At 45.5% G+C, this 17,868-nt stretch overlaps 1 protein-coding gene across 2 annotated transcripts in view; it reads right to left on the bottom strand.

The window, feature by feature from the left end:
- Positions 1-17,868, bottom strand: part of PACS2 (phosphofurin acidic cluster sorting protein 2) — a 188,019-nt gene extending 170,151 nt beyond the window's left edge. For both annotated transcript variants that reach the window (XM_045027524.1, XM_045027525.1), the window contains exon 1: positions 17,663-17,868. In XM_045027524.1, the coding sequence (XP_044883459.1) occupies positions 17,663-17,784 (122 nt within the window). In that variant the 5' untranslated portion in view covers positions 17,785-17,868. The remainder of the gene's footprint in view (positions 1-17,662) is intronic.

The following is a 17,868-nucleotide window of genomic DNA, read 5'->3' as shown; positions in this document are numbered from 1 at the left end:
TATTAATGAAATGATTGCAGCATTAACAGGTTATCAAGGGGCTTTTTTGCTACTTAAGTAGCCTAACATATGCAATATGAAAACAGGAAAATGCATGTTCTCAGGCACACAGGTACTATTGCTGTATTCTAGACAGTCCATAAAATCAAATATGAAAGTTACTGTAAAACCATGTGTATAACAATTATTGTATAAGGACAATAATGCAAAACCCATGTGCTACCTATAGTATAGGGCCTACAATTATGTTAGTTCAAAATAACTATGTAAATATCTGAGTTCCTGTAAATTCATTAATATATACACGACTTTAGGTCAGCTTTCCAAAGGAGTCACAATCTTCAGTTTATTTGCACATGGCTAGTTAGAAATCAGTGGCAAAACATTCAAATACAGACCAATTCTTATGTGACATCAAAGAAAGTAGATTCAATTATATCCCAAATAACTATAGTAAAATAAAGCTTAGGCCACAAGGTTGAGCACTTAAAAGATAGGAATTGCCAGATTTAAGGTTCCCCATGGAACCTTAATTCAGCCCCCTACATTATGATGCAGTCTTTAATTACATGATACAGTTTTTCCCACTGGACCCCTGCCTCATTCAGTGAAGGATGAGTGGGGAAAACAGGACCTTCACCCAGCCCTGCTTGGTTCTCTGCCCTTTCCCTGACTCTAGAGCTTCTTTTGAAGTACCTGGCCCAAGTCTTTGCCAGGTGGATGTTTACTGCAGTATCTATGCTGGGGAACACATGTAGAGCTTTGGAATGCTCAGGGTTCCTTACAAGCTGCCCCAAATAAATAAATAAATATCAAGCTGTACACCACAAGCCACAGATGGGAAATAGCACTTTCTAACAGCTCACAACTCAGACAAATCTTATCAGAATTTCATGGGATCAGCAAAAGGCTACCTCCCTGGCCCCAAGGCCATCTCCCATTAAATACAAGGCCTGGTCTACACTAGGGGGCGGGGTCGATGTAAGTTACGCAACTTCAGCTACAGGAATAGCGTAGCTGAAGTCAAAGTATCTTATTTCGACTTACCTCCCATCCTCACAGCGCGGGATCGACAGCCGCGGCTCCCCGTCGACTCCGCTACCACCACTCACCCTGGTGGAGTTTCAGAGTCGACAGGAGTGCGTTCGGGGATTGATATATTGCATCTAGATGAGACGCAATATATTGATCCTTGATAAACCGATCGCTACCCGCCGATCCGGTGGGTAGTGTAGACATACCCCAAGAGGCTTAGGGCAAACAATGGAAGTATTAAGTTCTCAGAAAAGTTCACACAAATCTTTTATAATGGAAGGAGTTAGGCTTTCTAAATATAAGGGCCATTTCCAGCTTCTTCAGTATCACAAGTGAAATGAAATACTCCAAATGAAAGATGCAAGTTAGTTATACTGTCTCATGTAGAAAAACAAGAACTCAAAAATACTGTTAATATAGCTATATGCATTTCTCTGACAAGCAGCTTAGGAGATGATGCAATAAATTACTTATCAGTGGCTCTCCAAAAGGTGGAAAAGTCTCGTTAAATATTTAATATACACTGATGTGCCAAAACTAGAACATACCTTGAGAAGAGTATTTGAAGTCTAGGGACAAAATCTTGCTCTTATTGACTTCAATGGAAGCAGAAATGGGCTGTAAGATCGGCTCTTATACTGCACCCATTACAAATCAATAATGGTACCGCAAACCAATGTAACAAAGAAAACAGGTAAAGTATGCAAAAATGACAAATAGTAAAGTTGCTAAGTACACCTCTACCCAGATATAATGCGACCCGATATAACACAAATTCAGATCTAACGCAGTAAAGCAGCGCTCCGGGGGAGGCGGGGCTGCGAACTCTGGTGGATCAAAGCAAGTTCAATATAACGCGGTTTCACCTATAACACGGTAAGATTTTTTGGCTCCCGAGGACAGTGTTATATCGGGGTAGAGGTGTATGTGTATTAGATTTAGAAAGGTTGCATGATAGCCTCCATTTCCATAAGAGATTGCATTTTGTGTCTCAGCAGTCCATCAGAAAGATTCCTCAAGAAGGATGGAAAAGGGGTTGGGTTTTTGCATGACCCCAAGTTAAAGTGTGTAGTCTCAATGGATAATTCCAGGACCCACTGATGTGAAGGGATCCTGCATGCTTGTAAAAATGTGAATAATGAGGAGATGGAGTTAAAATTAGTTCAGTCCTTCAGAATAAGTGCGACTTTGCTGGACTGCTGGACCAGTCTACATCTTGGGTGAGCTCTTTATATTTTCTTCTCTAGATGGACCAAGATGTGAACTGCACTGGAGTCAAACTGCTTGAAGTGCAGAGGAAGGACTAATCAGATATCAGAAAGACGACTGACACTTATAAGTTGGATCATTCTTCATAAATTGACTCACCCACTAATCTGGTCCTAGAATTCTATAGCCAAGAGGGCTTGAAAAGAAATAATGTCTGTAGCCAAGAGCCTAGACACTGAATTTAACAGATCATTAGAGGCCCTTCACAGAGTTAGTTAAAATGTCTCAACTTTCCAAAGGTCAGGAAATTCCAACTTCTTAGTCTTCAGGATAAACTCCCACCAGTCTAGAGGGAGTAGCAAAGAATAACTGTCAGTAGTTAGCAGTTCTTAAAGGGCCACAGAAGAGTATGCTTTCCTTCCAAACTGTAATGATGGCTGGTAGAGATCATAAAAATGGCCACACTGGGTCAGACCAATAGCCCATCTAGCCCAGTATCTTGTCTTCCAACAGTGGCCGATGCCAGATACTCAAGATGGAATGAACAGAACAGGGCAATTACTGAGTTATCCATCCCATTATCCAGTCCCAGTTTTGGCAGTCAGAGGTTTAGAGACAGCCTCATGCTCTGGATGTGACCATAGCTAATGACCAAAAGCCATTGATGGACCTATCCTCCATGAGCTGATCTAATTTTATACTTTTGGCCTTCACAACATCCCCTGGCAATGAGTTCCACAAGTTAACTGTGCGTTGTGTGAAGAAGTACTTACTTTTGTTTTTTTTTAAACCTGCTGCCTGTTAATTTCATCTGGTGACCCCTGGTTCTTGTGTTATGTGAAGGGGTAAATAACACTTTCCTATTCACGTTCTCCACACCATGCATTGTTTATAAACCTCTATCATATCACCCCTTAATCGTCTTTTTTCCAAGATGAACATTCCCAGTCTTTTTAGTCTCTCCTCACGTGGAAGCTGTCCCATACCCTTAATAATTTTTGTTGTCCTTCTCTGTACCTTTCCCAGTTCTAATACAGCTTTTCTAAAGAAGAAAGGCTGGCTGGGGATAGGCTGAAATATCCAAGTGGAGGAGTCCCAATGCCAGGAGATAACTTAATTCCACATTCACTCAGGCTGGCAGAAAGAGGACAACTGTGAAGTGGGGGTTTTATATACTCTGGGTTACAGAAAGAGAGAGACAGAGGCATGTACCCACTCAGCCAAATGCTAACATTTTTAATGAGTTCCACACGATCATACCATGGAGATCTGCAATGCCAATATCAGCAGTAGAAGAGTTTGAAACAATCAAGAGCTCTCATCCCATCCCCACCCCCAGTCAGTGTACAGCTTGGATCCAGCTGAGGCATAACCACAGGAGCTGTCTCCATTGGATCCTATGCAAACAGCACTGAAACACTGCTTCAGATTCTAAGAACTGGGTATTGTTATTATTTCTGTGCCAACGTTACCTAGGTACTTCTTGGTCTTGGAGCCAGAAAGGAGCCAAGGAGAGTGTTTGGAACTCGACAAGCCTCAGACCAGAGTGAGATTCAGTGTCCAAAAACTTGGTTAACACTCAGTTAAAGTTGATTGGCAGGGCTGTGAACCCTTCCAGAACATGAAATGCACCTATACTTAAACCTCTGAAAGCTACAGTTTAGAGTTAGATGCCATCTCACCCTGCAGCTTTCACTCTGCCCCCTGGAGCTGACAAGTGTCACTGGAGATAGACTGTAAGTATGTTTCAGCCAGGGCTGTCCCATAATAAGCAGGCATGAGGTACATGTCATTTTATGTGGGGTGCTGTCTCCCACAGAACTGTATTCTCCCATTCATCTGCCTGCACTCCAACAGCCCTTCAGTGTGTTATGGCAATCGCATTGACCAGTGCAGGGATTACTTGCAGTAGGTCACAATAGCTCACACTGCAATACATGGAGAGTTGCATCTACATCCAGAGAGATCATGAACCACTTGTTTCTGTGCTGAGTGATGTCTGCTCTGCAAGCAGGGGAGCACAACAGATTATTCTTGCCATAGGAATTGGCAGCATGCTAGTGAGGAAGTAAGTGCAGGGAACGCTCCAGAGGGGATCCTTAGGACAAGTGTTGGTAACATCTGGCCACTCAAGGGTCATCCGGGTAGAACAGGTGAAACGGAGGATAAGAATAGGTGTAGCCAGCTTGTGTTGACTAAGCTCACCTCACACAACTTTTGCTTTAGCGAGGACCTGGTCTCACAGTTTCTCCTAATATACCCAAGTGTTGTGTCCCTGCAGTGCTCCATATCATATGGATAGAGTGCAACAGTATCCATCAGAGTAGGCAGGACATCACTGAAAGAGGGCAGAGTTAGGGTTGCATAATAGGGATGGGTGCCATGTGATCTTTATTTCCTGGTTTTCAGGAGTGCCAGGCACTCAACGTTCTGGTAGGGTGAGGCATTGCTGATCAACCTTAACTCTGCATTAACAAAGTTCTGAGGGCATTTCCCTTGTTTTTGCAGAAAACACGAGTAATGGGGGGCCATGAGCACAAAGAGACTTCCTGGGAACATCTCAGTGGATGTCCTACCCCTTCTGTCAAAAGGTACCTCAGCCCCTGTTGGAGGGAAGTACCAGTACTCAAGATAATCTTGCCACACATGTGGTTTTTAGACCATTTTGAAAATTGAAATAAGCTCAGCATAGACTGTATGTTGGGAACCCCTTGAGCCAAAGTAACCCAACTTACACCACTAACTCCACCCTGGTCCTGATGTGGCACAGCAATATTATGGTAGGGCAATAGTACCACCACAGTGAAGGTCGCAGCAGAGTTTCCATTATAATGGGGTGAAAAAGCTCTACAAAAATTCTGTCTTTGGGATTAGAATACCATTTTAATACTTACTGCAGTTTGTGCATGGCTGGATTTTTCTATAGCAGTTTGTTTGTGGGAAAACGCATTTGAGGTTGGCTGTTTTAAAAAGAGGGTCATTCGACTGAAGTTTTTTTTCTAATGTCGATCTCTGCATTCAGATCCCTTTTTCCAGGGACCTACAGCACTTTGAGATGTGAAATTGATAAGAGTATTCTCTGTGTTTGTGTAGATTGGATAAATTACTCTAATTATAATATTCTAATAATACTTAGTCCTGCCATGCGTGCAGGGAACTGGACTAGATGACCTCTCAAGGTCCCCTCCAGTCCTATGATTCTATGAAAAAGGTGACATTTGTTTTCTGTGTGTATTTTTCATGATACACATGAATTCTTGTTTTGAATGATTACATCATTCTGGTACCATATTAGTGGATGTTGATGCTACGCTGGTCCTTATTATAGGGTTCTCTATTATGGCTGCATTCCCTGATGCTCCGCAATCATTTTTGATATGCTTACACTGATGAGTCTCACAACTACATGGCTTCTCCAATCACTCAGTCCCACTGTTCAGGAAATGGGCGAGGAGCTTGCAGCATAGTTACATTACCATAAAACTGCTGCTTACTTTTAGAATCTTTCAGCTCTACTCTAATTAATATTATTTTCCTTGACAATGCTTCTAAAGGAAAATCTGAGTATGACTGTGGAGCACTGAAATATCCTCTCAAACCAGAACTTTGCTCTCATGGCAAAGCTTCCACAAGGAGCCTCTGCAAATGCAGGCAGAGAGCTAAATATGCACAACACATTCAGAAAACTGCTATGGGCAGGTGTAGTAGGAAGAGAGCCTGAGACATAAGCCTGTGTATCAGAGGCCTGAGGCTTGGGCTAAAGTAGTAGTCAAAGCTTTACTGATATAAAGACAGTAAAGACAAGCTGTGAGCAAGAGGCAGGACCAGCTCACAGAATCTGGCAAGAACAGGGCTGATATTGTAGAAATACACATTCTTAAGAAGTGCTAGGCACAGAATACTCATGCAAACATATCCCGATATCAAGTGGTACCAGAGCATCCCGATATCAAGGATGGTACAAAAAACATTCCCCAAGGATAACAGGTACATACTGACCCCTCCTAAAAGATAAGGTCAAGACGGGTAATAACTAGCCATGTCAGGGGCAGTGAACTGGTCCACTGTTATGGCCATACATGTATTAATGGCCCGGTAGAGTCTGCAGGATACTAGTACTGCGCTTCGCCGACAGCAAACCTAGCTGGGTGCCTTTGTACCTTAACATATCTTCTGGTCATTGGGCAGGTCTGCTGTGCCAGCTGTCTGCGCAGAGCCTGGGCAGCACACAGGAAGAACACAGAACAAACATCTAGCCACAGCAGGACTCAAACTCACAGTAAATGGATGCTGCACAGGTTCAAAGGCCACAGCTTGTCACCTCGAGCCACCAAATTACTGACTTCTGGCTGCTTGAAGAACCCTAATCCTGCTGCACGTGCCGAAATGGCTGTAACATCAACCCCGAATCATGTTACTGATCCAACTTTTTAAATATCGCTTCCCCAAAGGGACAGTGGGGGCTGGACGGTAGCTGATACCAATCCCAAGCAGGTGATCTTAGTCTGGGGAGGATCAGACCCATAGTTTGAGTCTCACATGCGTGTAATTGTCAGAACCATAAAATTTTGATTTTTTTTAATTTATTTTTTTAAGAGGACATGCATCTTGGAAGCTCCTTGCTCAAGTGATCTGAAATGTGGACCACTAACTCTACTCTGGATTGCCATGCTGCACAGCAATTTTTAAGACACATCTAGGAAGCATGTGGCTTTTTTTAAGCACTTTTAAAAATATGTTGTTAAACAATAAGCTAGTCTCAACATTAACTAACATATATAATTAACCTGGGTAATCCCATCCATAAACACAAATTCAACTACCATCACTTGCTGATGGCCCTCAGTTCTACCTCTCTACTACAGACCAGTCTCCATCTGTCCAAAAGGAAATCTCAGCCCATTTCTCTGACATCGCCTTCTGGATGTCCAGCCATCAGCTTAAGCTCAACATTGTGAAAATAGAGCTCTTAAATGGCCCCTCTCCCCAAGACCTTCCTGCTACCTTTTCTCGATCACAGTAGACACCATTACCATTCCACTTGTCTCTCAGGAAAAAACTCTGAGCATCCTCATCGACTAGGAACTTTCTGTAGGACCTCACATCCAAACTATGTCTAAGCCCTGCTGATTCTTTCTGCATGATGTCTCAGACACAGCATTTCCTATCCATCCACACAGCTAAAACTCTTGTCCAGCCTCTCATCTTGCCTTTCAATTAGAGCAACATTCTTTTTTCCTTAGTTGACCAATGAAGTCTTGCCTTGCTTATATCCATTCAGAATACTGCTGCAAAGATCATTTTCAAAGCCATCACTTTGACCATGTCCTCCCACTCCCTTGAATCCCTTGACTCCTGCCTTAGATCAGCCTCTATTGCCCACTTGTTAAATTTTCAAACAAGCACCTTCATACTTTCTCCTATGCTGCCCCCCATGCCTAAGAGAAGCTGCCCATAACCATCTGCAGAACTAACTCATCCTCCTTCAAATCCCTCTTCAAAACACTTTAGCATGATGCCCAGGGCCATCCTTAGGCATACAAGCATATGCAGCTGCGTAGGGCACCATGAAATTTGGGGCCCCAAATTTCATGGTGCCCTAGGCCTAGGCAACTGCGTGTTGCATACGTAGCGGCAGCACCAGCCCTGGCAACCAGCCCTATCCATCAGCCGGCCCCCAAAGGGGCAGGGCTGTCCCTAGGGGTGTGTGGGGCCCCGGACAACTCCCTCCGCTCTGCCCCTTCCCCTTCCCCCTTGCTCCGCCCCGGCCCGCTCCCATTCCACCTCCTCCCCCAGAGACCCCGCACTCACCGGCAGCGGCCGGAAGCGGAGCAACCCAGCCCAGCCCTCTCTACTCCGCAGCTCCCAGCTGCAGTGCTCCACTTCCCGCCGCTGGTGAGTGTGGGGAAAGGATCATCCCCCGCACTCATCAGCAGCGGGAAGCGCAGAGACATGGCCCCAGCCCACTCTGCTTCCCTTGGCCCAGCTCCAGCCATGTCGCTCGGGTTGGGGAAAGGACCGCCCCCGACTCTCACCAGCAGCGGGAAGCAGAGCACCGTGGCTGGGAGCTGGCGGAGTAGAGCGGGCTGGGGCCGGGTTGCTCTGCTTCCTGCCGCTGCCGGTGAGTGTGAGGGGGGGTCCTTTCCCCCAAGCCCCCTCCCCCGAGCAACACGTCTGGGGCCGGGACGAGGGAAGTGGAGCGTGCTGCTCCCAGCCCCCCGCTAATCTCCCGGGCCACTCTGGGCCTGTGGGGCCCCCCAAAGTGGCCCCCCACAGCTCCCGCCTCCCAGACCCTGGAGGGGGGGAGGCCTGGGGCCCCACACAGCCCCCTCTCGGCTAGGGCTGGCCCTGGTGATACCTAGAAAAACACTGACAATGGTTAGGCTCCTGATGTGCTGAGACCATAGCTCCCTTGCTGACCGTATTGTCTCATTGTTTCCTTGTATTTTTCATGTTGGTCTGTATTTATCTCTTGAATTATACTTAGGCTGTAAGCTCTTTGGGTCAGGGATTGCTTTCTTGTTCTGCGGCTGTACAGCGCCTAACATCATGGAATCCTGATCCAAGACGAGGGCTCCTAGGCACTACGGTAATACAAATAACTACAGCTGTGCTATCACCCCATTATAATGCATGCTTCTCTCCCCATTTTTGCACCAAAGGAGCTGAAATAAGCCAGTCTCAGTTTGCCCCACAACAGTTGCACTGACCTTTAATGCCTCAAGGAGGAACAGACAGAGCAATGTCTTTATCCCGCCAGACCTCTGGAGAAAAGGCTGCACAAGTGATATCATTCCCAGTCAAATATATGGCACAAAGACGTAAAAAGCTTTGGACTCGCTGATCTGAAACAGACATCTGTCCTGCAAGCAAAAAGCATTTAAAGTCTGGAATTCTGACGGGAAACAACTGGGTAAGAGAAAGAATGAGCAGCCCAGATGGTCACCACACAGCTACCATGGCATGGCTCTGATCTAGATAAGACACTCAAATGTGTGGAATGAGCTGCTATGAGTTTGCTAGGTAGTTTTTCAAAGAAAGGCTGAAATAGTTGGGTGAGATGGAGATCCTGACTCACTGCTTCCAACTCATGAATGGCAGAGGAAGTGGTTACTCCTACCTTCATTTCCAAACACTGGTATCCATATAAGGCACACTTGCAGCCCTTAACAGCTACTGTTTCCCAAAGGGTTATCCGCTTCTGTGCGGATGGATGCACTCCTCCCAAGAGGGGGAATCTATGCAACACTCAGAGATGGACCAAGTAGTTTCCAAAGTCTCCCAGCAACTAGTGTCACTCTAGGTGACTACCCAATTTTCAATAAACAAGCTAGCAACTAGTGAGGTTCCATTCTCTCATGGTGAAACTGGCTCCATGCCCTGTGAGTCTCCACATAATTACTGTACATTACTGTAATCCAATTAAACCTCACTATGAGACGAGCTTCATGTTATCACTTTCAATTAGATTTAAGCCACTTATTGTCTGCATGAAGATCCATTTGGCCTACAAATCCCACACCACTGCTTGAGAAATGGCATTTATCAGCCAAACGACAACAGCAATGCATGCTATACTGAAAGCCGAAGAAGACAGTAAAGACTGGATAACAATTGCAGTAGCTTTCAGGGAGGGAGAAAACGTGGGCAAGTAAACTAACACCTACCCTAACCAAGCTTGCTTGTCTCCCAATGCTCAAATTCTCCTCCAATTCTCCACTCCCTCTGTTTCTTCTGATCCCAGCTTCATAAAAAAAATGGAAGATTAGCTAGAGGCCCAGAGGATTTTCACTAAAGCTAAGAGAAAGACTGAGGATAACAGCGGGCCTGGCAATGCAGCATAATTTGGCAGATGGTAATTAATTCCATAGGAACTACCCTCCCAAAAAGGTCAGTTATAAGAGTGGCAGAATTTGGCCCATAGGAATTAGAAGCGCTGCCAAGACATGATACAAATAAGCAGACTAACCAGCCAACTTCCCATGCAAAGGCAAACCATGAGATGCGTTTAGAAAATACAGATCAGGGTTTACAGAGGAACATAATCAAAATGGCACTCTGAAAAGTTTTCAGCATTTGCTTCTTACTCATTTGTTGGGCACAGACTCTTCAAGCACAGACTATATGTGGAGTGACTAGGTTGAGAAGCTCCATATTTTCCCTCTGATCTTTCTTCCTAACTGTCAAGTTTTTGCTTTCCTTCACCCCAGTCACCCATGATCAGCTGAAGGTTGGTCTTTGGCTTAAGGAACTGGGCTAACTCAGTTCTATTCCCACCTTCACCAAAAGCTTCTTCGATGACCTTGAGCAAGTTACTTCTCCTCTCTGTCCCTCAGATCTTTATCTGCAAAATGGAGATATTTCACTGCCTCTTATGTGTGTTTGTCAAGGTTCCTTCCCCACTCTGAACTTCAGGGTACAGATGTGGGGACCTGCATGGACACTTCTAAGCTTAATTACAAGCTTAGATCCGGTAACACTGCCACCAGCCAGAATTCCAGTGTCTGGCACACTCCCTGTCCCCCCAAAACTTTCCCCTCCCTGGATAGCCTTGAGGCTTTTCCACCAAGTTCCTGGTGATACCGATCCAACCCCTTGGATCTTAACACAAGGAGAAATTAACCATTCCCCCCTCCTTTCCCCCACCAACTCCTGGTGAGTCCAGACCCAATTCCCTGGGATCTTAAAACAAGAAAAAAAATCAATCAGGTTCTTAAAAAGAAGATTTTTACCTTTCTTTTTTTTAATTAAAAGTTATCTCTGTAAAATCAGGATGGAAAATACTTTACAGGGTACTTAGATTTATATAGCCTAGAGAAAACCTCTTTAGCCTTAGGTTCAAAGTTACAGCAAACAGAGGTAAAATCCTCTCAGCAAAAAGGAACATTTACAGGTTGAGAAAACAAACATAAGACTAACACGCCTTGCCTGTGCTACTTGCAAGTTTGAAACATGAGAGATTGATTCAGAAAGATTTGGAGAGCCTGGACTGATGTCTGGTCCCTCTCAGTCCCGAGAATGAACAACCCCCAAAACAAAGAGCACAAACAAAGACTTCCCTCCACCAAGATTTGAAAGTATCTTGTTCCCTTATTGGTCCTCTGGTCAGGTGTCAGCCAGGTTTACTGAGCTTCTTAACCCTTTACAGGTAAAAGAGACATTAACCCTTAACTATCTGTTTATGACAGTGTTGAAGGAAAGTTAACATTGAAGTGCTACACTACACTGATGAACAGAGAAATCTCAGCTTATTTATAACACTGACTTCTTCTGAGCTCTATTCTGTTTGGTTCCTTGGTTTCTCCCAATGATGTATGAGGAAACACACTTGCCCCAATAAGATGTATGTTGTGAGACCTAAGCTTAAGTGCTTTCAAGCATCCTAGAAACAGATCAATAGCCTAATACGAACCCTGTCATGGATGAAAGCATTAATCCATTCACATTTTTTATTCTGGAGATCACTTGGCAAGACAGTCTCTTATAGTCTTGAGACCACCTCCTTCACTTCCCCAACCATCCCTCTCAATCTCCTAGTGTTAGGGCCTCAAAACATTCTCTCAGAATGGGAGGTTGTCACATTCACCATTGTAGATTAGCCAATTTACACAGCACTTTACACTTTCAAAGCAGTTTGCAAACTGTAACAAATGAATCTCCATTTTCAGATTGGGGAAACTGAGGCAGGAACAGTTAACTAAAATCATACAAGTCAGTGGCAAACTTGGAATTAAAAGTCTTCAGACAACTTGACCATGCTGCCTCCTGAACCAGCACCATAATTCGAGAAACATACAACTCTAGTTTCTTTTCTCAAATTATTTTTTAAAAAGTTTTAGAGGAAATGTTATGCAATATATCCTTCCTTTAAGAACAGCAGTTCATTGCACAAGAGTGAGACTATTGGGAAGAAACAGGTAGACAGCTTCTGCCTTCTGAAATATACTTGTCAGACTCTTTGTTGATAAGGTAACACCAGTGATGTCATTGCAATGACTGAAACAAGGAATTTGATTTTCTGAGAAGCTGATTACCCACAACTCCAGTTTAAGGCAATGGGTGCTACACATACTCAGTTCCTCCAAAAATCAGACCCAAGAAACCTATTATATACATAAAGGAAAGCTGTGCCTGTCACTATCAGATGGGTGGGAAGCCAGAGGGCTAAAATTCAGAAAGGCTACATAGTTTTAACATAGCTGCAGCATATGGTTTTGATGGAGTGGTATCAACAGCCTGCTCTGCATGACTGAGGTATTATGGTCACTAATACCACAGAAGTACTTTTATACATACAGCAACAACTGTCCACAAAGTACTTTAAAAAAAAAAAACAGCTGACATCAGCAGAAGAATAAGCACATCAAATCATTTATTACACAAAGAAGCTGATCTCTCTCTTTCAGAGAGAAACCACAATCCCTTCTACCTAATGCACAAAGAATCAAGCACAGGGGACACAAAGATTTAACTGAGCAATGTGTCATTGAAGAAAACGATGGTTCTTTGTCACTATTTTTCACAAACTAAATGTGGCCTCTGACAACATTTCTCCCCGTAAAGCAACTAGATACTTAGCACTTCAACTTTTACTAAGTCGACATGAACTGGCTGGACTTTCAGTAAATCAAGACTAAAAGGAGATCTTTCTCTCGTCCTTGTGACTTGTGATATTTCATATATTATCCACCAAAAAGTCTGCTAATCAGCCATCAACTGGCCAAAAGGAGCAAAGCATTCCAGTCAATCAACTCTCAGTCTACCAGTCCACCCACAACACTCAAGACTTCATACCGGCTACACAGGGCAATTCACTGAATGAGACCGTTGCCTTTTATTTCCTTTACTGGCAAGCTCTTGTCCACAAGAGCATTCCAAAATATATCACATTCCCCAGTGCGTGTGTGTGTTTTAAGAAAAAAATAACTGCAGGCACTTAGCCCCAATTATGTATTACAATAAGCAAGTACTTGCTGCTCCAATCACTGCTTCCCTCTATCGCTGTATGCCAACAGGGTAGGAATGTCTCTGAAATGGAAACAAATGTCTCTAGAGATTTATCATGCTACACTAACCTAACTTTTAAAAAGGGAAGGAAATGCTCCCTCCCAGAGCATGATCCTCCTGCATATTCCACCCATTCTCTGACTTTTTGCTGAGTTCAAAGCAGTGGTGTTTAAAGAGTCTTAAAAGTCAACAAGCACACACAAGAAAAATTGCAGCCAATGAAAATCCCAAGGAAAATACCTGACCACACACTAAGCTCATTTTCCTATCCACTCTCCTCCATGTTTTCACAGATGTCTGCTTGAAGAGGAAGCTCTCATTCTCATATCGAGTATATTGTGTCTTCTAACGTCACCTTTTCATTTGATTATAGCATGTCTCAAGGACATTCCTGCATCCCAGGAGGCGGTACTTGAATATTCATGGTCAACAATTCCAAAGATGAGTGCCTAAACTTAAATATAGTCTTAGGAAAGTAACTTTAGCACTCCTTTTTTAAATATCTTGACCTCTCCAATCACAGACACCTTCGTGTTCTTAGGTAGCGCCTGCACCACATATAATGAAATGCAAAACAGTAATCTGATGTAATGTTAGCAGGTAGAGTTAAAACAGCAAGGAAAGGCTAATAAAGGTTCACTGAGCAACTTAACACAGCAGCATTCTATATAGAGAGAGAAATAAATATATATGGAATATTTTCTATTTCTGGTTAACTGTGTAGCATATTATTGTTTGTCTAAAATGTGCAGTATAAGATACAGATGCATTGACACCAAACTAATGTTTCTGTAGGAACCTAACTTTTCAATTTTCTGACTTAGTTTTGGCTGTGCACTCTCAGTGTTTTATAAGTCTGCTGCATTTTGCAGACCTGCCAAGTGTCATGCGTCTCACACAACACTCACACCTGCAGGCTGACACGCATTGCCACGGTCCAGACTGAATATTCTGCATCCAACTGGGCTGCAGGAACATCCGGCAATTGTGGTTCCGTCACCAGAGGCCACTGTGGCACCTGGTGGGGAGCATGCAGCCAAGTGGCTTCTGTCTGCTGCTCCTCCTGCTGGACCTGGAAACAGCAACCAGGAGGAGCAGGCAGTGATAGCAGCAACCACAGGAAGGAGACAGCAGGGACAGGTGTGTGGGTCAGAAGGGCCAGATTCCCATACCCAGCATCAACCACCAAACAGGTCTCAGTTGCCCCCAGTCCTCAGACACCCACTAGGTTTCACAACGTGCCCTATGGCTTCTATCCCCAGACACTCACAAATCCAGTTTCCTTCCCAGCTATCCCCAGACACTCCCACAAAGCAGCTTCCCTCAAACCCCACTTCCACACACACAAATTCAAGTTTCCTTATGCCCAGCTTTCTGCAGCCACCTCCATCAGTCCCCCAGGCAACACTAACCTCCATCCAGCCAAATTCAGCCTTCCTCCCAGCCCTCACTTTGTATTTTATTTGTTTGAGTATATTATAAATAAAAATTGTCTCTAGTGATGTTAACCACCAACTAATCCCAGTCACCATTTGAAATACACACCTCCTTGAGGTAATTAGGGTGTGTGATAGAGTGGAATACCTTTTTATTGCTGCTTTTGTTTTTTTACAAGGCTGGGTTATAAAAGCAGAATAACCACATACATAAATAGATTGGATGTTTGCAGCAAGAGAAAACTTTTCAGAGTTTAATTTGCAGAATGTAGCCAGAATTGTGGAGGTCTCTTATAATTGTGGGAACTACAATTTCTCCCAGTTCCCCACAATCTCCTCCAGTTCCTGATATTAAAGTAGGGATTTGAAGGGTTTTGTTCTGTGTGGTTATCTGAAATAGTGATGATCATCCTCATGCAAACTATCACACTAGAAACCTGACAACACACTTTAAAGCTTTAAAGATTACTTGGCACACTTGGTGATTTCACTCCTATATTCATTTGTTTCTCCCTAAACCAAGCAAAGACGGTAGCACTTCAAGAACTCTTGTCGCTGTCACCTGCCAAACCTCAGTCGTTTTTGGTGTGACCCTGCTGAGAAAAAAAAAAGGGGGGGGATATTTTTTCCTACACAAACTAGAAGACAAAGGGATCTTGCTCAAACATTCAAATATACTCACCTTTGGGCAGATACCAAGCATGGAAATATCAGCCCAGAAAGTTTGGAGAGTTATGAGCAAGTGAAAAGAGGCTATTAGAATGGAAATGCACTTTCAACCTGACTACCAGAAGCCTAGACATCTGCTAGAATATATACATACAAAACTGTTAGAAGATACTGATGAAAAACTTGTGCATTTCTCAACTAGTGTGGCAGACTCATTTGAGGAAGGGAGTATACAAGAAGCAAAAGAAGGGGTCAGAGTTAATAGGGAAAGCTGCCAATCTCCCTCACACACACTGCAAACATTCTGCCCCTCTTCAAGGAAAGCAGCAGGGCGTTACTTGAAAGCTCAGCATTGCTCACAATTTGTCCCCTAATGAAAGTGGCCATGAGAGCATCTCACATGTACAGGGCAGCAGCCCGCCAACCCAATCTTCTCTGCTCAATTTAAGGGAGTACTAATGGGTGCCCCTCAACCATGCAGCCTTTGAGTACAGAGTCAGCAACACGTAAGGAAAAGGAAGGATACACAGAAGAGACAAGTAGGAAAAAGAACCAGAAAGGGAAACATGAAAAAAATGGACAGAAAAGAGTAAAGGGAGCAGCAACTATCTGCTAAGCTACCCCAAGGTGGGGAGTGCCAAACGAAGTTAGGACACCTGCTTACTCTGCACATGGAGCCAGAGTTCTTTTTACTGAGTGAACAGCAATAAAAATGAAAAGCAGGCAACCACACCAGGGAATGGAGAGGGCCTCGAAACTAGGGAATTGTGCTGTGCAGCAGGGCTGGGGAGTTCAACCTCCAGATTCTATGCCCCTCATTTCCTGGAGTGCCTTAACCTTGTAGTTTGCCTGTGGACGCCTACTCTCATGGATGCCTATTCTCATGGACCATAGAAGGCTGGGGTTGAACACACTCAGACATCTCAAGGGTACTGGGATAAGAGAGTATAGACATTGACATGAGTCTGGGGAGCATGGCTCAGCAGTGGGTGTTCTCCAGTGACTTCCCTCACAGTGCTGCTGCCTGGCATAGTTCCCTGAACGCCTAGTTCACACATTGTACACATCCAATTTGTGTCATTTTTATCATAAAAAGCCAAGTTGAGGATTTGTCTCTAGCAACAAGAAAACATGACTTGATATGAATTTAGAAAGCTTACTTTTATGTTTTTTCTTCTGTTATGATCATAAAAACCCTGACAACAGAAGTTTATCCGGGCTGAGGGAGAGTGAGGGAGATGTCAGGGCTAAACAATGGGACCAGTGAGATAACGTAAGTAAGGTGCACTGCTGCCCAACTAAGATCCCACCCACCTCAAAGCCCCACTTCACACAGCTTAAGCTGTTCTCATGCCCCATCCCAGTTCACTTTTGAACAACCAATACCCACACGAGTAAATAAGTAGTAACAAGAATGGGAAGATGCTGGTAAGTACTACTAAAATTGAGGAATTTGCAAACAGAAGCTTAATCAAAAGATGCAGTCCCCAAAGCCAGGATGTCACTGGCTAAACCAAGCCTCCCCTGCCCATTCATGTGCCTTACCACCCAACCAACAAGAAATGCCCTTTCCAGTCCCCCCACAAGGCACTCACCCAGTCCCTCCAGACACACAACCCTAACCCCATGCCCCCTCCCCCCCACACACACCCTCCAGGTACAGACTTCACAGGTACACATCTAGGGAACACAGCTGGGGCTCAGGCTTCCATCTGGGTACAGAGGTGAGGCAGGACATGTGCATGGGGGCGGACATACCCGAGAGCAGCCCTAGGGCTGAGGAGTGTGTGAGGGAACAAGCCAGGCTGTGGAGGAGGGGGGCATTGCCTGCCCTCAGGAGCGGTCCCCACCTCAGTGCTGGCTAACGGAACGCCCGGGCCTGAATCCGAGCCCTGAGCTCGGCCTCACCCCCTGAACAAAGCCAGGCTCTCCCCACCTAGCAGGGGGCCCGGGGCAGGTCCCCCCACACGACGGGGCACCCTCCCGGGGCGGGGCAGCCAGGACCATCGCTGGGGGCCCGCAGGCGCACGCCCGGGACTCTCACGGGGGGACTGCGGGACCCACCCGACCCAGAGGAGGCAGGGAAGGGGGCTCCGCGGGGAGGAAGAACCGGAGGCAGGGGGTTGCGAGGAGCTGCCCCGCCTGACCCGGCGTGGGCGGGAAGCCCGCAGGCTCGGCCCGGGGGCGGGGACGGGACCCGGACCGCCAGGGGGGTTGCAGGCAGCCCGCCGCAGGCCGGCGGGGAGCTGTCCCGATGCAGGCCTAACCCGGGAGGGTGGGGGGCGGCGGCTCGGCCTGGGGCTAACCTGGGGACGCAGCTGGGGCTGGAGCCGTCGATCTCCCAGGTGGCGAACAGGTTCATGGGCACTGGGCGGCTCAATACCCCGGCGCCGCCCGGGAAGCTCAGGCGGCCCCGCTCCGCCGCCATCGCCGCAGCCGCCTCGCTCCCGCAGCGGAGCCGGTAGCCGCCTGCAGCGAGAGGGACGCACGCTCCGGCCGGTCACTGCGCCGC

This window comes from Mauremys mutica, chromosome 8, assembly GCF_020497125.1.
Source record: "Mauremys mutica isolate MM-2020 ecotype Southern chromosome 8, ASM2049712v1, whole genome shotgun sequence".
NCBI lineage: Eukaryota > Metazoa > Chordata > Testudines > Geoemydidae > Mauremys > Mauremys mutica.
This window is presented reverse-complemented; position numbering and strand designations above follow the sequence as displayed.